The 27641-nt window shown below is 42.1% G+C and overlaps 1 protein-coding gene across 5 annotated transcripts in view; it reads left to right on the top strand.

Annotated features, from left to right (window-relative positions):
* ncor2 (nuclear receptor corepressor 2) overlaps nucleotides 1-27641 on the top strand; it is a 249351-nt gene that overhangs the window by 170500 nt on the left and 51210 nt on the right. For 4 of the 5 annotated variants that reach the window (XM_060931244.1, XM_060931247.1, XM_060931246.1 and 1 more), the window contains 7 exons: nucleotides 1668-1718; nucleotides 2097-2261; nucleotides 11692-11792; nucleotides 16234-16333; nucleotides 16495-16605; nucleotides 21103-21206; nucleotides 27474-27621. In XM_060931244.1, the coding sequence (XP_060787227.1) occupies nucleotides 1668-1718; nucleotides 2097-2261; nucleotides 11692-11792; nucleotides 16234-16333; nucleotides 16495-16605; nucleotides 21103-21206; nucleotides 27474-27621 (780 nt within the window). The remainder of the gene's footprint in view (nucleotides 1-1667; nucleotides 1719-2096; nucleotides 2262-11691; nucleotides 11793-16233; nucleotides 16334-16494; nucleotides 16606-21102; nucleotides 21207-27473; nucleotides 27622-27641) is intronic. The other variant, XM_060931245.1, reaches the window with a different exon arrangement.

The raw sequence follows: 27641 nt of genomic DNA, 5'->3' as shown, positions 1-27641 counted from the left end.
TTATTGCATTTTCAGTTTATTAAACTTTGGCGATCTCACTGTATGAATAGATACCCGTTTATTTAAAGGGGCCAACTAGCTCATTCAGAAAATGTTTCAACTCCCTACATCTGCAGTACACTTTAGTTGAAAATAAGACCCCTTTTATGTTCATTTCATCTACTGATACCTTGAATATCTGTTGGCACTTATAAGGCCAACTTATCATTTTCACCATTACCGTTATCCATTTTTATGAACTTTCCGTTATCCATTACCGTTATCCATTTTTATGAACTTTCCGTTATCCATTTTATGAACTTTCGCTGCCGGGTGCAAATGTTAGCAACATCAGCATAGTGGCAGGTCTGAGCCTAGTTGTGCTGCTGACTGACTAAACTTTCTGAACTAGAAAGACACCAAGAAAACTCACTTATTCTGTTGAACGGTATCTTCCGTCAATATCATCCACATCATTCCTGTTGTATTTTATAACAACGTGTCTAACAGTGTTCATCATTCAGTTCATTCAGTTGCTAGCGTTGCCTGCAGACCAGGCGATGACACTTTGGATCCTGAAGGTCCCGGAGACGTTATGTCTGGGCTTTCAGTTTCTTCCCCGCGGTCGGTCCGCTTCAACCACTTCAGCATTTTTGTTCTGGCAAGAGTCGGCGCAGCGTGTGCGGTAGCAATTCCATTCCAAGTCCATATAATGCGGACACCGGCCGAAGATTCTAGAACAGAATGCGCTGCTCTGTAGCCGACGGATGCAGGTGCATCGAAAGTGTAGCTACTATGTATTTTTCGCTGTTAACGTTTTAAAATTAAAATTGACAAATTAGGTGAATGTCTACGTATGTGTTACGGCTTTGTAAATAATATTAATGTAGAACTTTTTTTCTAGATCTATTTTTTTCCATTGTCCCGGGATTGTCCCAGATATGATAATTTTGTGTCCCGATGACATTTTTTATGGTCCCCGGGACATCGGGACACCGTTAGTTTCGAGCGCTGCTGAAAGGGAGCAGTTATGGTTTTGGTTATTAAAAATTATCCCAAGCATTGAACTGTCCCGAAGAAGCATTAAATCCATTCTTAGAACATGGAAAGAATTATGGGACAACCACATTTCAACCTAGAGGAAGTGACTGGATAAGGGGATTAGTCAGAGAAACAGAACGGCCAAGAGGAACGTGATCTACGGTATCGTATGCCGCCACCACCATGCTTCACTGTAGGGATGTGATGTTTGTTAGGAGGTTGTCGGGCTCACCAAACCAGAGAATTTTCTTCCGTGTGAAAACGCGACCTCAAACTTGAAGAAAAAACACCACCACAAAGTTGGAAGTGTTTCTGGAAATCTGCGGACGACGTTTCATTCATCTCCCGACAGGATCTTGCATTTATTCCTGCGTACGGAACCCGAGTGTACTTTGCGGACTGAATTCTGTCAGCGTGAAACGGTTTGACTCAGCACTAAAGCAAATCTCATCCTCCCCGAGCACGAGAGAGTTTCATACGCGTGTGTTTTTCTCACTGTTCTGATTTAAAAAAAAAAAAAGGCGAGCGGTGGAACAGTGTGTGTGAGGGTTTTTTTTTTTTTCCTTTTCTTCTAAATTTATTTAAATTTATGACCTTATTTTTGCATTGAGCTGATGTGCTCAGCTGTAGTCTATCTGTCCCTGCAGAACTGGAGGGGGGGAAGGAAAGATGGCTACACACTCTGCTTCACGGATTACGTAGGTTTACGCACGACACAGAAATACACACGCTTTTTCAGCCTCATGTATGATGTATGATCAGGGTGGAAAATCAGACTGCACAAATTGCTTTAGTGATTTTTTTTTTTTTTGGAGATTTTTCTTTGCACATCTGCTCAAATGCATTTGCTTTTTGCTGTGTGTGGACTTTACAAAGTAAGTGTGTGTGTGTGTGTGTGTGAGAAAGAGAGAGCGAGCATGTTTACCCTCCTGGTGCTTGTGCTGGCTCGGTCAGTGTACGGGTTGGGTTTTAATCCATTTGTCTGCTCACAGAGTCGACCTGACCTCACACTCCGGTCGCTTTAGTACAGTCGGATCAAAATCACCTACTTGTGTGTGTGTGTTTTTTTTTAATAGATAAACCCCGGGCGTTCTCTCCTCTGCCTGATGTAAAGAAAGATCCGGGCTCAGATCACATCAGAGCCATGGGTTTTGGTCGTCCTGTGATGTCACCGTACCAGCTTTCTCCAAGAGACGTAGCCAAGATGAGCCATGAACAACTCCTGCACTACAACTCCTCCTGTAAGACGTGTGTGTGTGTGTGTGTGTGTGTGTGTGTGTGTGTTTATCCATCAAGCTATTCAACACTTCATCCATTTCTTCTTAATTAAGTCCCTCGGTCTGATATCGACGCACTCGAGTACCAAAATGTACACGGCCCGTTCTGTAATTGCGGGCACACTTTCAAGTACTGACTCTCTTTTAGTCCTTGTCAACTCTGTTATACAGGGATGAGAATTTTCCGCGGATCTGCGGAATTCCGAGTTTTTCCCGCTGAAAATGTCATTTTTGTGAAACGTGTAAATCCGTTGAGAAAATTTCGGGGGGGGGTAGGGGTCGGCACGAGGCGAGGCTTGTGATGGCACAAGCAGGCAGGACCGCCCGCCCGCCAGCATCTTTCGGCAGCGCTCATCGCAAAATTAGTTGCAGCTGTGATAACGGAAATCGTCATTGCTTTCTTCAATATTTATGCTAACGACAACTCACGACGATTTCCGTCAACGTTTTGACGCTAGTTTCATCTCACTTCTACAATTCACGGAGAAACAAGCTATACGTACACGGTTTTGATCACTTCTTAAGTTCTCGTTATTTTGGTTAGCTTTCAAAGTTACTTCGCCAATATGGCGAAAGTTTTGGACCGCAAAAATGAGGATCGTGCCAGGGAAATCGATAAATTGAACGGGATAAAGAACTGTTTCCGATGGGCATGGCTCGATAGTAGCGTTACCGTGCAGATAGGGACACAAACTGTGACGACGTGCCTGACGGAACATATCCGAAAAGTGGACGTGCCGGGAAAGGTTCTGTGTATTCTGTGCTCAGATATGATCAATTATGGAAACAGAGGAGCTAGAAACATCCAGGAGCACATCAAAACAAAAAAGCACAAAGGTACGTTTTACTTAAATTGTCAAAGATAGAGTCAGGAGGAATCTAATATATCATTACAGTTACCTCCATTATTGCTCACGATATATATATATATATATATATATATATCTATATCTGTAGGGATTTGTTATCTTAAAGTTTATAAACGTTTTAAATAGGGCTGTAACAATATGCGTATCGAAATCGAAATCGCGATACGCAGCGCCACGATCCGTGTTGTGATACAAGAAGGCAGAATCGCGGTACACCCTTTCAAACAACTTCTCAGCCCAAAAACAGAGGCGCTTCCAAACTTCAATTTATGAATACTTTACTTTTTATTTAAATTACATTTTAAACTTACTTAAATTACTTTTTATTTTTTCTATCTATTAGTAAGGCGTTTTTTTGCCGACCTGCGACAATCTTCTGCGAGTCACGCAACGTCCACACTCGCCACTGGCAACCATATGGCGTCCTTGGCAACCAGAGCATTCATTTCTTTTAAGCAGTCGCCATTCTGGTTGCGACGCGGGGAGCGAATCTGTAAACAAGCAGCTCATTGGCTGGCTAGGTGTGCCACAAGCCAATCACAATCACTTGACCGGAAAGGCATGCAGTGTTGCCAGATTGGGCGGGTTTAGGTGCTTTTTGGCTGGTTTTGAACATATTTTGGGGTGGAAATTGTTAGCAATATCTGGCAACACTGAAGGCATGTCTGCTTGGGCGGAAGCCTTCTGCGGCAGTTACATTTTGACACGCGAGCAACGTTTCACTATAAAAATTCCGTAATTTCCATCTGTTTTCGGCGATCACAGAAAATCATTGGCCCTATGAGAGTGAGACAGTGAGAGAGCCACCCCTATACCCCCCCCCCCCCCCCCAAAAAAAAAAAAAAACTCTTAACGGATTTACACGATTTGGAAAAATGACTTTTTCAGAACCGAAAAAAACAGAGCTTCCGGCTTAACAGTATTATTTTGAGAAATAAAAGTCTTTGGATATACATTTGTTCATTTTTGCATACATATTACTCATTCTCTGCAGTGGTCTGAATTATTTGTTATTAAATAGTTAATGTAAGTAAGTAAATGTTAATAAGTCAAATTTACTACTTTAAAAAAACATTTTAAAAAAATCGTGGGTGTATCGAATCGTGGGTCAAAAATCGCGATACGAATCGAATCGTGAGTTGGGTGTATCGTTACAGCCCTAGTTTTAAACCATCATTGAATTTGAAAACATTCATATATATATATATATATATATATATATATATATATATATATATATAGTGGTGTCAACAATCATCGATTCGGCAATGCATCGCAATGCGGGGCATGGACGATTCAGCATCGATTCGGCAACATGCCAGATCGATTCGGCGTATTTAAAAAAAAAAAAAACTTGCGTGGGCATTTCCGGAGCAACATCACAGACATGCGCAGTCTGTAGCTGCACGCCAGTCGAGAGAGCACTAGCTTAGCAAGATGGCTGAGGCGGAGGAAGAGGACTGCGAGAGACAGGTTATTATTAACGCACCCAAAGCTTGGAAAGCTGACATCTGGGCGCATTTTGGATTCTACGAGGTTGATGGGAAAGTAGACAAGACCTGTGTGTAAAAAAGAAAGATCTGGTCTCATTCAAAGCACTAAAAAGCTGTAATTTGTTTTCTTTTTCATATTTGATACTCTATAACATTCAATTTTATTTTTGTTTAAAACAGGAGTGATACACACAACAGCCAATAAAATGTTGTTCAGTATCCGACTGCTTGTATTGCCTCATGACTACTGAAAAATTTGCCTTGCTTTCAGTAAAATTTTAACGCATCACAATGCATCGTAGAATCGGATTGAATCGAATCGTTACCCTCCGAATCGTAATCGAATTGAATCGTGAGGGCTGTGCCAATGCACACCCCATATATATATATATATATATATATATATATATATATATATATATATATATATTGTGTGTGTGTGTGTGTGTGTGTGTGTGTGTGTGGCAGATCACAGAATCCAGGGACACATGTCGGCCCGGGGGCATTTTGAGTTATTGACAGATTCAGAAAGTACAGTTTCTAAGCTTTCCAATGATGCCTTCCATGTGGAGATCTGACAATATTTGAAGAATGTGTGGCCTTTTGAAAGTGCATACCTCTTAAAACAGGAAAGGGAGAAAATCGCCCTCAAAGTTTTCCATCTCAGCTACTCTGGGTGCAGGGCGGGCACATAATGGTGCTCATCTGCATGACATTAAGGAAAGCCCTACCCCCTATGAGCTAGCACGATACTACTTTCATGTAAACAAAGATCACCACGTCAATTTTCCTTCCATGCAAAGTATGCCCAACACAATTATGAAGTACAAAAATAAGTCCTAAAGTATACTTTAACGCTTTGTGGTTGAAAAATGACTCACATCGTAAGAAAGAAAGATAGCACGATGATGACACAACTAACACAATGCTAGTTTCATGTAAAGCCTCGGTCACAACCGGCCGTACAGTACGCGCTCCTACAGCCGGTCTACACGCAAAAAACGCACGGAGAGCGCACATGAAACGCACGGAGAGCGCGCGTGTGATGTGCTGATTTTTGAGCCGCAGACCGGCCGCAGAGGTTCTTTGTCATGTCAAACAAACTCTACGGGCGCTTGCGGTTTTTTCAGGTTGCAAGACAAACTTGCGGCCAATACACGTCTTTCTCCATGAACAAAAAAAAAACGCAGCGATTTGGGAAACGCCAAAAATCACACGGCCAAAAAATCGTACGTCCGGTTGTGACCTAGGCTTAACCAAACCACAACACTCTCCGTTACATGCAAAAATAACCACACAGCCTTAGATTAATAAACTCACCCCATCAGAAAGAGAAACGGCGCCTTGCACACACCAATGCCTCCGATGGAATGTAATCCTAGAACGGTCTGTGTATCATCCGACCATTCAAGTATTTCATTCAATCTGGAAAACGAGGTTGCGGGTTTTTTTTGCTAGAAATGGTCATCTCCGATGTAACTACCGTGCGTCTGTTTGCTTCGCGGTGTGTCAGCTCCTCTGCGCTCGGTTTAGTAACTCATTCCATAGTGAAATCACACGCCTGTATGCAGCTTAAGTAGCCACGAGCTCAGCTCGTATCATACAGCTGATTCGCGAAAAAAAAAACCAAATGACTTAAATCATCATGTGAATGGCCCATATGGTAATTTACCCACAGCCCCCAGCAGGCTACAGTCCTGACAAAAACGAGACAATTTGCAACAAAAAATGTATGCTTTTCCAACAAAACAATCTATTATCTGAAATACTGATTGCATTCTTCAAGAGCTCAACTTGCACATGATGGAAAAAAACAAAAATCACAAATTTCGAAAAAAAAAATGCTTCTGCGATTATCTCGGATTCGTTTCGGCCGACATGCGTCCCTGGATTCGGTGAGCGGTCACATATATAAAATGTGGGAAAGTTGGCAGACATTTCAGAGTTTTTTTTTTTTTTTAAATGTTCCATTCTCATCCCTGGTTATAGTTAAACTGGGCAACCTGTTAACAAAACTTAACGATGACAGAGTTGACGTTTCCCCACCATTTTGTGTCTTGACGCCACGTGCTAACCTCAAACTAGTTACCACATTACGTGGCGTGTATAAAAACAGAATTTTCTGGATTTTAATCACATTTGTTTTTGAGCAAGAGATTCTCTCCAGTATCACTAACAGATGTGACGAGTAATTTAATCTACTGTTGGTGTAAAATCCTCAACGTTCTGTTCAAATTAATGAGCGAAGCAGCCGAACGTACTGTACCTCACTGGCCTTTCTGAAGTTTCCTGCCAGAGGAAGTGGCATCACTGGGTGCAGGTGCCACGCGTGTGTCTGTGGATTTTATCCGGTTTTGTAACTGACTTGACGAGAACATTTGGACGGATTTACATACATGTCAACCTATACGGAATATCCGTATTTTATACGGATTTGATTCAATAAACGCAGTATATGGGCGTATAAATAGTTATACAGATTCTTTAAAAAAACTTCAATATTTATTTAGAGCTATAATCAATTCCCACGATGATAAACGTACTGTACACCACAGACAGCCAGTAAAGAGTCTTATGAAATTGCGCGTTATCTTGTGGTAGCGAGACTTCGTTCCACTTTTGATCATGCGCACACCGCATTGCGAGAATCCCGCCAACCGTGAAGTCATAGACATATAAACATAGACGCCGCCTTCTGCGTAGAATCATACGTCATCCTCGCCGCCATATTGGATGTGGCAAAGTGGAGATTCTTCAGCCGTCTCTGGTATAGCGTCTAGACAGTAGCCGAGAATAAAGATGCCTCATTCATGTGCTGCGTTTAACTGTACCAACAGGTTTACCGTCCAAACGAGATCACATGGGATTACCTTTCACAGGTGAGACTGGAAAAATACTTTTCATTGTATTTGGTCATTATAACGTAATTTTACGAACAGATTTTTCTGACTTTGTGGCTAATATGAAGTCTCGCGCATAATAGCCGCTCGGTGAAACCTGTCTCCAAACAACGAAGTATTTCCTTCGTAACTACGCTGATAACACTTTGTGTTTTTGTCAAACATTGGAGCTTTGTATTCATTCTGAAGGTTTATTGTTATTAATATTGAATAAAAAGTAACTGGGATATATCATTGTTAATTATCATTCAAATTTTAGGTAAATTATTTTAATTTGCATCTTATACGGATTTTATAAGGGAAATACGGATTTTGGAGGTTGGTTATACAGGTTTGATTGACCAAAGGTTGACATGTATGGATTAAAAAAAAAAATTGCGACTGAAATGTCACTTAATACAAAAAATAGACTTTCTGTGCAATTGATTTGATAACAGTGAATAGAATAAATGCCAAAAAGCAAACTGTTCGACTGAGTCACTTCATGTTTATTGGAGTTGAATGGATGAATCAGGAGCCGAAGACAGCCAGTAATGTGGGGGGAGGGGGGAGTCATTTAGCTAATGTTTTATTGTTCAAAACTGATTCAGTAAAGGTTTCTTTTGTGGAAAATAACAAAAGGTTTATCTTGGAGACCCAAAATGTACCCTGAGTTCCAGAAGGACCCGTATATTTGAGACAGATGCGTCCTGTTTTTGTTGCCGTAGTTCAGTGCTGTACCGCTTCCCAATCTGAGCTCTCTTGTTCCAGTCGTGATGTTAATTCCTCTGTCAGGTCTGGAAAACATCTCGTGGCCAGCGTGCTGCTAGAACTTCACCACTACGATAGCACTGACCCGTATACTCACTCTTAAACTTCGCCGTTTGCTGTAACACTGCCGCGCACACGGCCTTGCTGTTAAAAGTGTTTGTCAGCTCACGACCCATCGTGACTATTCTCATTTCATTTCGACCTTTTAATAATGTTTCATTTATGTAGTGACTTTCTCAATACCCAGAATCACTAGAGTTTTGGAACAAGAAAAAAACACAGACTCAAAACAGGGATAAAGCAAACACAAGGGTTGGTCCAAAAGCTGCCGCTGTGATTAGATGGATGAAAGAAGGACGAATGTAGGATAGAAAGATAGAAGTAGGAATAAGAAGACATTAAAGAATTGGGGCATAAAGGATATATAAAGGGAAGGATGGATGTAGGATAGAAAGAGAGAATGAAAGAAGAAATAAAAGAATTAGGACATGTAAAGAGAAGGAAAAAGAAAGGGATGGATGCGTGGAGAAAAAAATAAAAAGGAAGGAAGAATGAAGGATAGAAAAAGAAATGGGAGTAAGGGAAAAAAATGAAAGAATCGGGACAAAGGGAAGGAAGGATGTAGGATAGAAAGAAATGGGAATAATGAGAGAATGAAAGAAGAAATAAATTAGGACATGTAAACAAGGAAAAAGAAAGGGATGGATGCGTGGAGAAAAAGATAAATAGGAAGGATAGAACAAGAAATGGGAGTAAGGAAAAAATGAAAGAATTGGGACATAAAGGGATGGATGGAAAAAGGATATTAAAAGGGAAGGAAGAATGTAGGATGGAAATAAAATGAATGAAAAGAAGACATAAAATAACTGACATGTAAAGAGAGAAGAGATGGACGGACGGATGGATGGATGGATCAGAAAAGGACAAAAAAAAGGGTGAATGCAGGATTGAAAGATAAGTAAGAATGAGAAGACATTAAAGAACTGGGACATGAAGGGGATGGATGGAAAAAAGAAGTAAGAACGTAGGATAGTATGGAATCAATTTTGTGCCAAAATGTTCATACGATACTTTTGAAATATCAAACAAAAACGACAAATCAAAATACAAAAAAAAGTCAATTTTTTTAGACTGGCAAACAAATTATTCGTGTAATCGTGCAAAATATCAGTCTATTACTCTTCAGAAACCTTTTATTTTTGTTCCGCGTCTTTCTCAGTTTTGTTTGACGTAATTTATTTTGGTTGCAATTCCAGCTTTGTCGTTTGCGCTCCCTGACTTTTTGCTTTCAGTTTTGGCACAAACTTCACGTGTGGGCGGGCTGTCCAGGAATGCATTCCCATTGGCTAACTTGTGTTTGACTGACAGCTACGCTCAGCCATTCCCTACTCGGATTCTGGCGGACTGTTTGACGAGTGACCGATCCATTGACGGTAAACAAGGATGGAGTGGATTTCAGTGGCGACTATGATATTGAATTTACACTTTGTTGAATTAATTCAGTATCATAGTCGCCACTGAAATCCACTCCATCCTTGTTTACCGTCAATGGATCGGTCACTCGTCAAACAGTCCGCCAGAATCCGAGTAGGGAATGGCTGAGCGGAGCTGTCAGTCAAACACAAGTTAGCCAATGGGAATGCATTCCTGGACAGCCCGCCCACACGTGAAGTTTGTGCCAAAACTGCAAGCAAAAAGTCAGGGAGCGCAAACGAGAAAGCTGGAATCGCAACCAAAATAAATTACGCCAAACAAAACCGAGAAAGACGCGGAACAAAAATAAAAGGTTTCTGAAGAGTAATAGACTGATATTTTGCACGATTACACGAATAATTTGTTTGCCAGGCTAAAAAAATTGAATTTTTTTTGTATTTTGATTTGTCGTTTTTGTTTGATATTTCAAAAGTATCGTATGAACATTTTGGCACAAAATTGATTCCATAGGATGGAAAGAAAGAAATGGGAATAACAAAATGAAAGATGAAATAAAAATTAAGACATACGAGGGCAAGTCAGAAAGTTCTAAGACGAATTGAAAAAAAAAAAACCTTTATGCAAATAACACAGCTATTTCTTGACACATATCCTCCATTTAAGTCTAAACACTTACGCAAGCGGTGCTTCCATCGGAGAATTCCTTCTTTGTAGAATTCTGGGAGATGTCTTTCACACCTTTTAAAATTATAACATCTGTCTTGAACTTTTTGACTTACCCTCATATAAAGAGGAGGACAAAGAAAGGGATGAATGGCTGGATGAGTGGGTGGGGGAAAAGATATTAAGAAGGAAGAATGAAGGATAGAAAAAATGAAAAAGGATGAACTGATGGAAAAGGATATAAAAAGGAAGGAAGAGTGAAGGAGAGAGAGAAAAATGGGAATAAAAAGAGAATGAAAGATGAAAGAAAGAATCAGGACATGGACAAAGAGAGAGAAAAAGGAGACGGCTGGCCGGATGGAAAAGGACAAAGAAAGAAGGGTGGCTGTAGGATAGAAAGATAGAAGTAGGAATAAGAAGACATGAAAGAATTAGGACATAAAGAAAGGGATGGATAGGAAAAGGATATAAAAAGGGAAGGAAGGATGTAGGATAGAAAGATATAGAAATATGACTTGGGGCAAAAGGGATGAATGAATGGGTGGAAAAAAGATGTATAAAAGGAAGGATAGAACGAGATGGGATTAAGGGGGGGAAAGAGAGAATTACGACAATGGAAAAAAGGAAGAACGTAGGAGAGAAAGAAATTATCTGTGTACTGTATAGAAAATGGGGTAGAAAGAAAGAAATGGGATACATGAGATAAGGAAAGAAAAGTGATGCTTATAAATATTTTAAAAAAAATAAATGAAAGAATTAGGCTGTTTATAAAGAGACAAAGAAATGAGGTACAAGGAAAGCCTCGGTCACAACCGGCCGTACGTGCTCGTACGGCCGGTCTACGTGCAAAAAACGCAAGAAACGCACGGAGGGCGCATGTGAAATGTGCTGATTTTCGAGCTGTAGACCAGCCGCAGAGGTTCTTTGTCATGTCAAACAAACTCTACGGGCGCTTACGTTTTTTTTCAGGTTGCAAGACAAACTTACGGCCAACGTGCGTCTTTCTCCACGAACAAAAAAACCGCAGCGATTTGGGGAAACGCCAAAAATCGCATGGCCAAAAAATCGTACGTCCGGTTGTGACCTAGGCTGAAGGAAAGAGTGTATGTATAAAATAATAGAATGAGATTGAAAGAAGGAGAGGAGGAAAGAAAGACAGACGTGAGCTCAACTCTGTTCTTTTACGAGGTGCGATTGTGTTAGACTCAGTTTAACTCTGGACTAAAGCACTGAGATCAGCCTGATTTACTACTGTGTGTGTGTGTGTGTGTGTGTGTGTGTGTAGCTCTTCCTCAGCAGGAGAGGCTGTCTGGTGTACGGCCGCTGCACATCCCTGATCCTCCTCCCCTCATTTCCTCGACCAAACCAGGCGGCTCCATCACGCAGGTACACATGCACGCACGCGTATTGCACATCGCCTTCTCAGGAGTCTTCCTCTTTTTTCCCTTTTTTTTTTTTTTTCCTGCCCCTGCACAATTACTCCAGATAAACTAACGAAGCAAATCCCACTACCGGTACATCTCCACTTGCAAATTTTCTTCTTGCTCTAAAGGTGTCCAAGTCTAGTTTAAGATCTAATAATGAGCGTTTATTGAAACGTTACCATTCATAACTAAAGACATGAGGCTATGATTCCGGTGTTGTAGTCGAGTCACTAAACTCTGAGTCCAGTCTCGAGTCCCCACTGTTCAAGTCCGAGTCGAGTCCAAGTCCAAGATTCGACCCGCACCCTTTGACGGTGGCTGTTGCTGCCTTTACGTGAAAGCGTCTCTGCTGCTGTGTCGGACTAACGTTCCTGCTCGACCGGCCCATTTTAGTTAACAGACTACAGATAAAAAGCTTGTTCATCGCTCAGTAAGCAAGCCCCGCCCACTATCAACAGGGCAAATAACATGAGAGAGGGTTAACACTAGCTAGTTCATCGCTCAGCAAGTAAGCCCCGCCCACTATCAGTAGAGCAATGAACATAGCGTGTCACTTCCTTCTCTGGGTGGAGTCTTACCAAATGACGATTGAAGTTCGAGGTCGTCTCCTCGGTAGTTCTTCTACATATGGAACACATACCTGTAGCAGCGCCCTTTTTTATTTTTTATTTTTTCCTTTTCTCCCCCCACTGCAGCAGAAGTCTGTATAAGCAAAGCGGACAATCCTAGCGGCGTTCTCTCCAGGCATTTTAGCGCCATTAACATTAGTTTGTTCCTCAACATGACGCATGAACAGGTGAATGTGCATTCTCTTGCACAAAATTAATATAAAATTAATGTAGATTATAAACATCTTATGCCAAATTATTACGACATGTTACAAAAAATAAAGAAGAAAAAAATCTGAGTCCTCGTCTCCGATTTACGAGTCCGAATGCAGTTAATGCACAAGTCCGAGTCATCAGTGCTCAAGTCAAGTCACGAGTCCTTAAAATTAGGGCACGAGTCCTGGACTCGAGGACTACAAACCTGGGGCGTTTGCATCGGCAGTTCCAAAGCTTTGGAATACGCTGCCAAAGTTAATTATGCCCCTTTTCCACCAAAGCAGTTCCAGGGCTGGTTCGGGGCCAGTGCTTAGTTTGGAACCGGGTTTTCTGTTTCCACTGACAAAGAACTGGCTCTGGGGCCAGAAAAACCGGTTCCAGGCTAGCACCAACTCTCTGCTGGGCCAGAGGAAAGAACCGCTTACGTCAGCGGGGGGGCGGAGTTGTTAAGACCAACAACAATAACAAGACCGCGAAAGATCGCCATTTTTAAGCGACGAGAAGCAGCAGCTGTACAAACGCGAAGTCATCCATTATTGTTGTTGTTGCTGCTGCTGCTTCTTCCGTGTTGTTTTTGCGTCGATATTCGCGCCAAGGTTTATGCAAACGTAGCGACGTAACTGACGTATACAGCGACGTAATGACGTGGCTCCGCTTAGCACCGCGAGCTATGGAAAAGCAAACTGGTTCTCAGCTGGCTCGCAAGTTGAACAAGTTGTGAACCAGCACCAGCACTGGCCCCAAACCAGCCCTGGAACTGATTTGGTGGAAAAGGGGTATTAGAGATGCTGATAATTTTATCTAGTTTTAAATCTTTACTTAAAACACGTTAGTTTTAGCTTTTAATCATTGATATTTTTCAAAATTTTCTATGTATGATTTGAGATGTGTATATAATCTACAGCTTAGCAATATCTTATGGTTTTTATATGATCTTTAGGATATCGTCTCATTTGTTTTTTTTATTTATATATATATTAGTGCTGTCAAAAATGTCGCGTTATTAACGCGTTAACTTGACTCAATTTTAACGGCGATAATTTTTTTTGTCGCGAGATTAACGCTCTGTGACATGATGTAGGTTTTTCATAAGCTTTTGAAGCTGCCAGGAACTTGCAACAGAGACTTTGCTTAGAAAAATGATAGCAGCTAGACTGTAATGCCACGCCCCGCACAGCCAGAGTCCTCTGCCCTCCCCCAAAGAACCAGCGCGGGCGGGGCGCGCTAGTAGAGATGGGATTTATGGCTCTTTGATGGGATCCGCATCTTTATGATCCGTTCTTTGAAAAGAGCCGTTCAAAAGACTGGCTCATTTGGCTCTTTTTAAATATTTATTGAGTTTTAAGAAGACAGCGTCTAAAGAAGCCAGATCCCTCTGAACTGTAAACTCAATGCTATCCCAGAAATCCTTCCTGTAATATGCAAATTTGGCCGCCTCTGATTGGACAGCGCGACGCATCAACAGGCAGAAAGTGTAAAAGTACAAAATGTGTTAAGTGAGCTGAAACAGTAAAGATCAGATTCAATGCAATATTTATCAACGAACAACTTAAAGTTAATATAATAGTGTACTTTATATTATAATCAAGCATGTCAAGCCTACCGTCACTGTGTAACCTGTCTCTCTGATTAGAGTTGTAAACTAACTCAAGCAGTAGATCACTTCACTCATGGTTCTTTTGCTAGCCCCGGTGTTCGGCTTGGGTTTCACTTTTAATTAATTAATCGCGAGTTAACTATGACAGTCGCGACATTAATCGCGATTAAATATTTTAATCGCTTGACAGCACTAATATATATTTTAAACACATTTGATCATATGCCTGCAAAATGTGCTATAGAAGTAATTCATTATTATTGCTCACCGACGCACCTTAGTTTTAAACTGATGGTTGGGGGGACTTTTGTACAGAAGTACACACACGGAAATGCACGCCAAGTCGCATGCTTATGTTCACGCGCTCGTTCTAGTACGTTATTGTTTCTATAGTAACAGCTGGTCCATAGGGACTCATGACAGATGTTCTGCATCATTGAAGTTGAATTACATACACGCATAAAAACCCCAAACAAGGAAAATGTGTTATCGCTGACCTGCTGAAGTTTCTTGGGAAGAGACTGTTATTTGGAAGGAGATGTCCAGGGTCAGTCAGAGGTAACGCTGTACAGCATTTGGTCTGATTATGACTGGTTGAATGTAAGTTTTAGATAAACGTACTGTATCTATAAACAGACAGAAAGTTAGATGGGTTGCATTGGTGTCCAGCAACCTTCAAGTTATGCCACAGATTCTCAATTGGATTGAGGTCTGGGCTTTGACTAGGCCATTCCAAGACATTTAAACATTTCCCTTTAAACCACTCCAGTGTAGCTTTAGCAGTATGTTTAGCGTCGTTGTCCTGCTGGGACGTGAATCTTCTTCGTCCCAGTCTCAAACCTCTGGCCGACTCAAACAGGTTTTCCTCCAGAATTGCCCTGTATTTAGTGCCATCCATCTTTCTTTCAGTCTTGACCGGCTTTCCTGTCCCTACAGATGGAAAGCATCCCCACAGCATGACGCTGCCACCACCATGCTTCATTGTAGGGATGGTGTTGGGGTTGCGACACACATGGCATTTTCCATGATGGCCAAAAAGATCAATTTTAGTCTCATTTGACCAGAGAATCTTCTTCCATGTGTTTGGGGAGTCTGCCACATGCTGTTGGGCAAACTCCAAATGCGTTTTTTTTTTTAAACAATGGCTTTTTTTCTGGCCACTCTTCCATAAAGCCCCGCTCTGTGGAGTGTACAGCTTAAAGTGGTCCTATGGACAGATCCTCCCATCTCCGCTGTGGATCTTCGCAGCTCCTTCAGTGTTATCTTTGGTGTCTTTGTTGCGTTTCTGATTAATGCCCTCCTTGCCCGGTCTGTGAGTTTTGGTGGGCGGGGCCTTCTCTTGTCAGGTTTGTAGTGGTGCCATATTCTTTCCATTTTGCTCTAATGGATTTAATGGTGCTCCGTGGGATATTCAAAGTTTGGGATGTTTTTTATAACCCAACCCTGATCTATACTTCTCCACAACTTCGTCTCTGACCTGTTTGGCGGCTCCTTGGTTCTCATGTTGCTTGCTTAGTAGTGCTGCAGAGTCAGGGTCCTTCCAGAACAGGTTGAGTTTATATATACAGATGTCATGTGACACTTTGATTGCACACAAGTGGATCTTTTAATCAACTAATTATGTGACTTATGAAGTTAATCGGTTGGACCAGCTCTTATTTAGGGGTTTCATACGAAAGGGGGTGAATACCTATGCACACTCCAGATTTGTTTTTTCATCTTAATTGTTTGTGTCACAATTAAATAACTTTTAAAGTGGTAGGCATGTTGTGTGAATCAAATGGTGTGAACCTTCCAAAAATCCATTTTAATTCCAGTTTGTAATGCGACAAAACAGGACAAACACCAATACTTTTGCAAGACAGTGTATTGTTGATTTTCCCATAACTACACGCCCTGAAGTGTTTGAATCCTTACGTCGCTATTCCCGTATGATGATGATGATTGTGTTTGAATTTCCTCATGACTGTTTGTGTTTCCAGGGTACTCCAGTGCAGATGCACAGCCCCGCCCACGCCTCGGAGCACGCCAAGATGACTCCAGGAGCTCTGCCTCTGTCCTGGATGGAGCAGCGGAAACTCGGTGCGTGCGTGTGTTTGTAAAAATCATTGTGCTTTTAACTGAACAGTCTGAGGCATTCTGTTTTAATTAGAAGCTGTTATTGTATAATACAGGACATGCTGTTTTCCAATTCATACAATTCTAACCGCTGTCGTTTTCTTCTCTCTTTCCGTCTCGGACAGCCGGGTTCCCTGTGATTAAACAAGAGCAGCTGTCTCCACGTGGCCCCGCTTCTTCTCAGGCCGAGAATCTGTCCACGCACGCCATCGCTCACGAGAGCCTTGCTGCCCGTGGTTAGTAGCATCGGAAATTCTCGTGCGCTTACGTCAGCTCGTTCTTTCCTTTTAGTTTGGTCAGGAGACGAGCCATTCCGAGGCGGGGGAAAAAAACCTGAGGTTATATTTTTGATTGGCAAATCACTGATCACACCAATCGCACACATTCCGTTTTGTGAAATCATTTCAGTCGCTTTTATTTATTGTATGTTCGATTAGGTGTTTAGTAAGCCGTGTCTTTTAAAAAAAAAAAATCTGGCTTATTCACTGAAATGATAAACGGCCACGAATAAAAAGATGCGTTCATTCTCTGATGGCACTTCTGGGTAAGAGCGATTGGTTCTGATGCTGTATATCGTTTAAATCTCCTCCTCTTGCTTCAGTTGCTTGATTGACATGTCAGCGAACCAATCAGTCTTCAGATTTTGGTTAGTTTTGTGACGAGGCAAGAGACCAACGATAGAGACGAACGAACGAGAGTCGGCGCACTCGTGCTTGTAGACAGCAGAAGGACAAAGAAAGTCGGATGGGCGATCCACTCAGTTTCAGTTCATTCATTTGTTTGGGTGATTTTTGTTCGTTTGCATTCTGTAGCAGTTAGCATGCATCCAAAAGAGCGTCGCCAACATTGCCATCCACATAATAATATCCAATAGGGAACACGTGACTTCACTGTATGTGGAAGTAATGCAGCTCTAATGTTTTTAAGTAATGCTGAAAGAATATTGTAGCTATGTAGCTTTAGTCACCGTGAGGTTCATAAGAGGAATATTTAACAATGACAGCATGGAATTATCACACAACCTCCGTGTCAATATTTTACTTCCTGATTCCATCAACCAGAAACACGACGAAGCTGAGTAAAGCTGCAGAAACACACGCTGGTAATAACATTACACGTGTTTTAGTATGCAATGCTGCTTTTTGTGATTTCAGACTCTGTAAATTTTCTTGTACCATTTTTATCCCCTGCTGGCTGAAAGACCCGAAGGGGGATTATGTCGTGGTGATTTCCGTCCGTCCCGGGAAAGTGTGCTCACCTTCTGAAATCAACTCCTCTCACAATTTTTGGACGAATTTCTCGAAGCTTGGCAAAAGGCCTTGGTATATTAGCCTGGGCCCGCCCATCCTAAGCGTGACGCAACACGAGGGCCTGTTCCGAGCTTAGTCTGGCCAGGCAGGCTATCTACAGCATTTCCAAGCTCCCGAAAAATCGGGAACCAATCAACTATGAGCATCTCCAACGGCCCTGGGTAGAGGCGTGTTCAAGGCAGTGACGTAGTAGAACTGCGACCGGAAGCCATAGATTGTTTACAGAATCTATGCCGGAAGCGCTTCATTCACTAGAAACATTACGAACATGGAGCAAGTTCTCATTGAAAACGGAGCAAAGAGCAGCCCTGGAGGTATTTATTGAAAGGAAGGACGTTTTCGCCTTGCTCCCGACCGGCTTCGGTAAGAGTTTAATCTACCAGTTAGCCCCGTCGCGTCACATACGTCAGAGGAAAGAGTGATGTGATTGGTTTAAGCTTCGTCACAGCCTTTTCTGGCTTCGACCAGTAGCAAACTGAGGCATTTCAGGGAGGCGGGTCAACCACGGGCTCTGGGAAACGGTTGGGCTTAATAGCTTGGCCAGACCAAATGCTCGGAGAGCTTTGAAGTCGCGTTAGCCAGGCTATTGTTATATGACCGTAATGGGTATATTGCGATTTAATTTCGTTTGTGAAAATTTTCCCAGAGTTTTGACCCGTGATTAAGTAACTTGTTCTTTGACAATTTCATGAGGGTGGACGTTCTTCTGAAATCAACTCCTCTCAGAATTTATGGAGGAATTTCACCAAACTTGGCCAAAGGCTTTGTTATATGACAGTTATACGCATATTGAAATTTTGTTTAATTTGGGCAAATTTTACCAGAGTTATGCTCTTGATTATTAACAAACTTTGGCAATTTAATCAAAGTGTGCCTGCTTTCTGACATCAACTTCCCTCACAATTATCATCTCCTGCTGGCCGAAAGGCCCGAAGGGGGATTATGTCGTGGCGATGTCCGTCCATCCCGGAAAGGGTGCTCACTAGGGTGCATCGGTTGCCGTCACTTTCATAAAATCTGATGCGTTTTTGTTCGGGTGTTCCTTTTCACCAATAAAGACATCCTGTAAAATTTTTTGACCATATTCAAAAGTCTAATGGTGGCACCATGAGCTTCATTTTTTTTTTGCCAAAAAACGCTTATTTTACAGTATGTTTTCGTGTAAGGTTTGAATCACAATGTTGGACTCCATTTATTGATTTCTTGTGAGCCAGAGATCATGTTAAGAACCTTTGCAAGGGATTGAGAAGCATTAATGTGATTCATAATACATTTGTATTGTTTAAAAGTAGTTGAACAATGATTCAATGAACAGCTAAAACTCAAACTGTGCTTGATAATATATTTAGAATATGGACTAAAAATGTGGATCTAAGATATTTGGTATACTCTATAAGGTGCCATAATGTTTCATGAAAAGTGATCGAAATTGTCATAAAAGTCATAAAATAGCAGCTTTTTCCATAACTTTGAGCTCCTGGTGCCACCATTAAACTTTTGAATTTTGTCAAAATATTTCACCCAGTGTGTTTTCTTACCAAAAGGAACATAAAAACAAAAATGCATCATGATCGGAGGAACTTTTCAGTTTTAGGGGGCAACTGATGCACCCTAGTGCTCGCCTTCTGAAATCAACTCCTCTCGCAATTTTTGGAAGAATTTCACAAAACTTGGCAGGATTCTTTGTTGTATGTCGGTAATACGCATATTGCAATTTCGTTCAATGCAGTCACATTTTACCAGAGTTATGGCCGAGTTGCCAGCGGGGGATGTTGTGCTCTCGGAGCGCTCCTGTTCTTTAATAGCTTCCTTCCTGTTTGAGGTTGATTTTCAGGGTGTTTTTAAGCATACAAATGAGTCATAAGAACAACTGGCAGGATTTCTTGGCAGTGGAGGCATCAACGTTGAGATTGACTTTTTAGATTATTTTATTTTTCCAATTGCATCATTATTGCGGCGGCGGTGGTACTGCGGCTCTTGATGTATTATTGGAATTGGGGTTGAAACTTGGACACTCAGCTGTTTTAAAGGTCCCATGGCATGAAATTTTCACTTTCTGAGGTTTTTTAACATTAAAATGAGTTCCTCTGACCTTCTTAAGTCACCCCAGTGGCTAGAAATTTCATAATGTGTAAACCAGACTATGCCCAACATTTGAGAATGGCGCGTCAAAACGGCGCGTTGATAAACTCTTCCCTTTACTACGTCAGCAAGGGAGATGATCCCCATGCCCCCCCTCTGGATTCCCACCCACTGTATGGATTGCCCGCCCAGCTCAAAAGTTGCCACGAAACATGGAAATTTCGCTGTACATGGATGTGACAACACAGAAAAGAGTCTGTTTTTACTGCCGACGGGAGAGCCCCTGAAGACGCAGTGGCTTAATTTTATTTACTCCAATAATACGCCGTCGAGTCTACCTAAGACGGTGTATGTTTGTCGGAAGCATTTTCCTGATGAATGTTTCCACAACTTGGGCCAGTACAGGGCAGGTTTTGCACATCAACCGTCACTGAAGCCTGGGTCCGTACCAAGCATCCCTGCCGCATCAGCAACAAACACCGAACAAGTGAGTGTATAACTGTTAAGTCGTTTTGCCGTGTTTTAAAATCGGTGCCGCGTTAGCCTTGCAATGGCTACATTACCTGTGCAGCTAACCGCTTCCTGCAGTTAGCCAGGTACTCTGCGCTACAAAACCAAAAAGCATGCAGCATGCTCTGTTATAATAGCCAATCAAAACAGTTTTTACAAAGACACCCACATTCTTTTTTTTTTAAGTCACTTGTTCATTTTATTTGTTTGTTTGTTCAGTAAAAACCCAAACATTTGTTGAATTTATTTTATTTCCTCGCGTCGCACCTTAATGACGTCAGCGCGCGGTATTTTTCCCTTCGCGGTTTGTTCCTTCTCTCTCGCCATAGTAAGACACCCACATCCGCTTGTTCTGACCCACTGGAGGTGGCGTCACAGTGCTGTTAGCCAATCAGAGGTAACACGTTCACATGTCATGAATATTAATGATAAGACCCGCCCCCACCCTCTACCCTTCCCCGCCTCCTGCTTCTCATTAGCAAAACGACGCACTGGGAAAAGCGCTGAAATGGGGCTTTCTCCCAGGAGGCTATATCTACGTGCCGAGGGTTCATTTCGAGAAAGGCTGCGGATATAACATCCGGAAACCTCCACGAGCCCGTTTAAAGCATCAACAAACCACCATGCCATGGGACCTTTAACGTACATGTGGAAGAGCGTTTTATATTACAGTTTATAATAATCTCTCTCTCTCTCTCACACACTCTCACACACACACACACACACATTCAGTGAAACACATTAAACTTCTCAGGCGTGTTCACCTCCTATAGGAGCAACTTGACACAAGTTGGGTAGGTTTTTATTCTTGTGTGTGTGTGTGTTTTACAGGGCCCATGCCAGCTGTACAGGGAGGGAGCATCACAAAGGGCCTTCCTGGCACCCGCATCCACCAAGAATCCCCCATAACGTACCGTGGTGGTTCCATCACTCAGGTGTGTGAGAGAGAGACCTACATATTCACGTTCTCTTTCATTCGATAATCTGTTTTCTTTTTAAAGCAGTATAGCTACATCTCTCTCTCTCTCTCTCTCTCTCTCTCTCTTTCTCTGTGTTCATTTCTAACGTCATTCCAAAAGAGGTTTAGTTGTTTTGTTGACATTTAAAATTTTTAAATTTCTCCTTTATTTGTCACATGCACAGTGAAGCTATCTCTCTCTCTCTCTCTCTCTCTCTTTCTCTGTGTTCATTTCTAACGTCATTCCAAAAGAAGTTTAGTTGTTTTGTTGACATTTAAAATTTTTAAATTTCTCCTTTATTTGTCACATGCACAGTGAAGCTATCTCTCTCTCTCTCTCTCTCTCTCTTTCTCTGTGTTCATTTCTAACGTCATTCCAAAAGAAGTTTAGTTGTTTTGTTGACATTTAAAATTTTTAAATTTCTCCTTTATTTGTCACATGCACAGTGAAATTCAGGGCCCGTTTGCACGAGGACGCTGTCGGGTAAAAACGACTAAATATTTTATCGGAAGTGCCTTTTGTCTACACGGGGACGGCGTTTCCGAGGCTGAAAAACGGAAAAAATTGAAAACGCCTTCCAGAGTGGATAAGTTAAAAACAGCCCCCGTTGCATATCCGTCTAAACTACCCAATACGCGGAACTCTGCTCGGATCTGCTCACGTCGGGTACGCGTTTACGTCATACATATGTCATATACTGTACATGCCAGCCCGGGAAGTAAGAAAGTAAGTAAAAAAGTAAGAGCATGTCTGATTACATCGATCCAACGGACCTTCAAGCTGCTCTGGCAGCTTTAATAAACGTCCAGGAGTCCTTCGAACATCTATACCGAATCTGCACATAAACCGTTAATGAACAGAGGCGGGTATAGTACGCTCTTACTTTTTTACTTACTTTCTTACTTACCATAGCCAGAGTAGTCCAAGTTTTTTTGCAGCGCAGATGTGCAGATCTGACAAGACGGAAGACGTTGCGCATGCGTGCAGACATAGCGGAGGTCTTTCACAGCACCACCTAGCCACCTGGCATGCACATCCAATTGAATTCCACACATTTATGCGTCACCGTATAGGCGCAGATTTCCTCCTTGAAAACGGTCGTGTAGACGCGGAAAAAAGTGAGAACGAAAACGGACTTTTGCGTTTTTGTTTCAGACCGTCCCTGTGTAAAGTGGGCCTCATCCTCTGCATTTAACCCATCTGAAGCAGTGAACACACGCACACACTCAGAGCAGTGGGCAGCCACACCAGAGTGCCCAGGGAGCAGTCAGGGGTTCGGTACCTTGCTCAAGGGCACCTCAGCCCAAGGCCGCACCACGTCAACCTAACTGCATGTCTTTGGACTGTGGGGGAAACCGGGGCACCCGGAGGAAACCCACACAGACACGGGGAGAACATGCAAACTCCGCACAGAAAGGCCCTCGCCGGCCGCTGGGTTCGAACCCGGAACCTTGTTGCTGCGAGGCAACCGTGCTAACCGCTACACCACCGTGCCGCCAAAATAGACAATTTTATATGACCATTAAACCCATTTCTAGACCCATCTATGATTTCCAGGTGTAACTTTGTCGACACAAAATTAAATTAATGAGTTTTTAAAGCGGGAAAGCCAACTTTTCTGGGAGAGTGGTCACAAGCACGTCTAATCACTCCATAAGCTAACCGGAAGTCCCGAATCATCATGCATTTTAATTGCAGATCATCTATATCGGACTCGTCTACTCAACTTGAACACAGTTACGATTTTCATACCGGTCATGGCCGCCATCTTGAATTTTCAGTGACTTGAAATGTGTGTACGGCAATTCCCAAAGACGATGTATAAATAAATTTAACTATGTCCTCGATGTTGTAATTCTATCCAACACTGATGATAAAATCAATCTGAAAACAATTGTTTCCTTCAATTGGTTGTCATGGGGACAACATATTGAAAATTCATGATGGCTCGCTATTCAGATTGTTTGTTTGTTTTAATGACTTTGGTGACAAGTGTACCAAATTATTAGCCTGGCAAGCCAGACTAAATGTGAATATTTAGTCTGGCCTCGATCCGTAGACATTTCCGAAGCGGGTAGGAGGAACAACCCGCTGTCTTTCAAACTGTCTCTGTGCGTATAGGCCAACGCTCTGACCAATCAGCGCAACAGTGACTGTGACGTAGTCAGAGCGACAGAAAGCAGTGGGGGAGGCCTTGAAATAAATAATTTTTCAAAATGCATATTAATTAATAAACAGGTTCTAGATATTAAGAAGTTTGGAGATAATGACCACAAGTTTGGAGTCTGTACCACATACACTCATTTTTTTTTTTTTTTCCAAGTGTTTTTCAAGAGTTTGCTTAAACTGTTTTTGAGAGTTTTTATTTAGTGGTGTTTGGTGAAATAATTTCCCTTAAATTTAAAATAACGGGAAAATAAGAAACAATCAAAAAGTAATGTTTCAAAGCTGTTTATTAATTCTTCGTACTGCACAAACTAGCCCCATCCTTTTGGCTACGAGCAGAGCCAGCTGGTAGATCAGACTTTTGCCATAGCCGGTCGGCAAAACGGCGAAAACGTCCTTCTTGAAAAGGAATGAGCGGAGAGCCTCTTCCTGCTCATGTTTCAACGAAAACTCCAAGTCTAATTCTTCTAAAACTGATTCCAAAGCGGAGTCAAACGCGCGCTGTTCACTAGCCGTAGCCATCTTTCCTGCTGTGCTTTCTCCAGCGTCGCGCAGCCTTGTCGTCACTCCTGCAAAAGCCCGCCCAAAGAATCCAAACAAAAACCTTGCGTTGTGATTGCCGGGCACGATTTGATGCCCGGGGTGTTTTGTTGATATGGTACGAGGCTAGACCCACTCGCAGGCAAAAAATATTTTTGGCCGCTAGGCGGTTGGGCCTAGTTTACTAGGCTACCAAATTATGCTTTTATCACAAAATTCACGATTGTGATGGAACTTTAAGCTAATCTGCACCACTATGCATAAATTTGTCTATTTTCAAATATTACTTCTTTTAAATTGTCAATTTTTTTTGTAGCGCGAGTTGTTAAAGCGCTACACTATTAAGGTTCATCGAGTGCAACGCACTCTGCTCTGCTAAATGTTTATCTGAAACCTGGATAGAGGTTCGAGCCTCATACAGTAAACGTGTGCTGATTTAATTCCTCCTGATCTGTTCAGTACTGAACTCGGTACAGCTGGAACCTTTAAGTTTAGAAGAAAAAAAAAAAAATCACTGGATATAAAATATTAATCTCACTGATTTACGATATATTTTTGTTGCTCTCAGGTGAAAATGACTCTTTGTTTCATAATAGAAAGTCACAAAAGAAAATAATTTATTGAACTTGAGCCTCACGTCTCTGCAGCTAGTAGAGTCTGGTTCTCGGTGTGTGTGTGCGCACACTAATAGCATGATGTAACTAGCTTTCTGTCTACACTCAGTTGCTATAGCAGCAGGTACACACTGTCCACTGGTGTTCTATCCTTTTATTTACCCTTCTGCTGATCTGTGTGTGTGTGTATGCGCGCCCCCCTCAGGATAGATCATGTGTCTGGAAAATTCATGACAGTTTACATAATATTTATTTTAGATACCGTGGAACGACTTGCATATCTGGCATCTTTAGAATTATATACACACACACACACACTGTATTCTTTATGCTGCTATTATAGTATGCAGGGTTCTAACTAGACCAAAGAATCAGCGTAATGGCGTCAGTCATAACAGCTGGGGGTTCTACATGCTCGGAGATGCGTTCTAGTGCGTTTACTGGCACTTGCAGGCCTCCCTGAAAGTTTCCTTTTTTTTTTTTTTTGCCAAAAGTAGATGTGATTTTGTTTTTGATTGAAGACTTCATCTCATCATCTCTAGCCGCTTTATCCTGTTCTACAGGGTCGCAGGCAAGCTGGAGCCTATCCCAGCTGACTACGGGCGAAAGGCGGGGTACACCCTGGACAAGTCGCCAGGTCATCACAGGGCTGACACATAGACACAGACAACCATTCACACTCACATTCACACCTACGCTCAATTTAGAGTCACCAGTTAACCTAACCTGCATGTCTTTGGACTGTGGGGGAAACCGGAGCACCCGGAGGAAACCCACGCGGACACCATGCAAACTCCGCACAGAAAGGCCCTCACCGGCCACGGGGCTCGAACCCGGACCTTCTTGCTGTGAGGCGACAGCGCTAACCACTACACCACCGTGCCGCTGATTGAAGACTTATTGCAATTAATATTTAAATAATATTGGCTGGCATTGAGTGGTTTGTCAGATATATTCCATTCAGCTAGCATGATATGGAGCAGACCTGGGCATTTTACGGGCCGCATCTGGCCTTTTGGTTCATTCTGACCGGCCCGCGTAAGGTTAATTAGAAATTACAAAATAAACGTATTTTCTAATTTTAGCTCATGCATGGACTGAATGTGCATTGCTTTTATTTTGAAGTTGTGTTCAACAAAAACGCAATGCGCCCGACATGAACATGACATGAAATCCCACGAAACCTAATCGCGCGATAACTACTTCCGTAATTTGTCCAGACCAACCACAAACTTGTACGTCATCCTTCAAACAGTCCAGCCAATCACATCGTGTGACGTCACCAGCAGGCGCCGGAGCCGATCTCCGGCGAAAAGCACCAAATGAGGTGATTAGACGACAAATGTGGGCATCGTTATTATAATATGATGCATCTTGCTTGATATTTGGAGTAGAAAGACAATATTGTGATGTCTTTATTGTGTTTTGGGGTGAATGTGACTGAAAAAAAAATGGTACAAACGTTCACATTTTGTTAACCATTGTTTTGGGAAATTTGATTGAATAAATGACATTTTTTTGTAAGGCAACCTCGTTTTTTCCGTACTCTTACCAGTCTTAGCAGTTTGTAAGAACAATGTTATTTATTGCTTTATATAAAGAAATACAATTAATATTATGCAGAATTTAGTTCAGCCTTTTGGTCCGGCCCTCCACAAAATTTTCTGTTTCTCATGTGGGCCCATGGAAAAAATAATTGCCCACCCCTGATATGGAGTAAGTCAAAGATGAGTAGCTGAATGGAATATATCTGATATACCATGAAAAAAAAGCTATTATTATCATCATACATATATACATACACTCTTCATATCCGCATTCTCAAAGGCCAATGCTGGCTTACCCATGACTCGGTGCTGTTAGCGCAGCAGTCCCGTTACCTTCCAGCCAGTGTAGTGTTAGCGCAGGCCAATGCTAGCGCAGTCAAGCTGAATATTATTATTATTATATATTTCCACTGTGTAATTGACTTGGTTACTTTTAAAATCAACATCGACAGCTACACACAACAGAGTGACCTGGCAGCCAAAATTCTTTCAAAATCTTCCTCTTTTAACAAAGCAAACCTCACAGCCATGTTTATGTACAAACGGTCACAGTCGCTCACTAGCACAGAAGTTTTACATCTCCAACATGTCTCTCTTCCAGTTTTTCGATGTCCATTGGTATGTTTTTCTCTTGTAAATATGCGTGAAGAATATCTAATCAAGTTTTGGTAGCCTTTCTGGTGTTCAGCACATCTTCGGTTTTCCGTTTATTTATTTAGTGCTTAAACCTAGCACTGGATTAGCCTCGTCTGCTCTCGTTCCCAGCCGACAAAGAAATTATTGTGAGCAGCAGAAAAGTTTTGTCATTGGATCTCTGCATGAGCTCTGACATGCAACGTCGTGTTGTCTTGACAACGTGCAATATTATAACAATATTGCACGCTCATTCTCCATTGGGGAGAGTGGCGTAATACATGGAGGATGATATTGCATGCCATCAATAAAACTGCTAGAAAGGAATAGAATACATGGTTTTATTCCATGGAAAAGGTGTTTAAGCATAAGGAAGGAGGATAATCAGTGATGATCTCCACACGCAACTACTCGGGCAGCTATGCACCGGGCGCTTACTGTATGTGGACGGGGAGTGAAGTGTGTCTGAATGTAGAACGTTTGCATGGCGGCGTGCCGTCCCTGCAGCGTGGGGATAACTAGAGAAAATTAAACAAAAGGCCACGTTTTCAAGATGGACAAGTCTTTTTATTAGTGTAGCAGCAGGTTTTACAGGGGTGCCAGCAATATTGTGGCGTAACGGTAAGGAAATATTGCGTGCCGGCCCGATACGCTGAAAAGTTGTAGTTAGAACCCTGAGTTTGCTAAGAGTTGCTCTCATGTCGCTGGAACAAACGGCATTATTTTACGTGTGTGTGTGACAGGGTACCCCGGCGGATGTGCTGTATAAGGGTACCATTACTCGTCTTATTGCCGAGGACAACCCTAGCAGGGACAGATCCAGAGACGAAAACCAAACCAAGGGACACGTTCTGTATGAGGGCATCAGCGGACACATCCTCTCCTACGACCGTCAGTTTGATCACATACAT

Source organism: Neoarius graeffei, chromosome 10, assembly GCF_027579695.1.
Source record: "Neoarius graeffei isolate fNeoGra1 chromosome 10, fNeoGra1.pri, whole genome shotgun sequence".
Taxonomy (NCBI): domain Eukaryota; kingdom Metazoa; phylum Chordata; class Actinopteri; order Siluriformes; family Ariidae; genus Neoarius; species Neoarius graeffei.
This window is presented reverse-complemented; position numbering and strand designations above follow the sequence as displayed.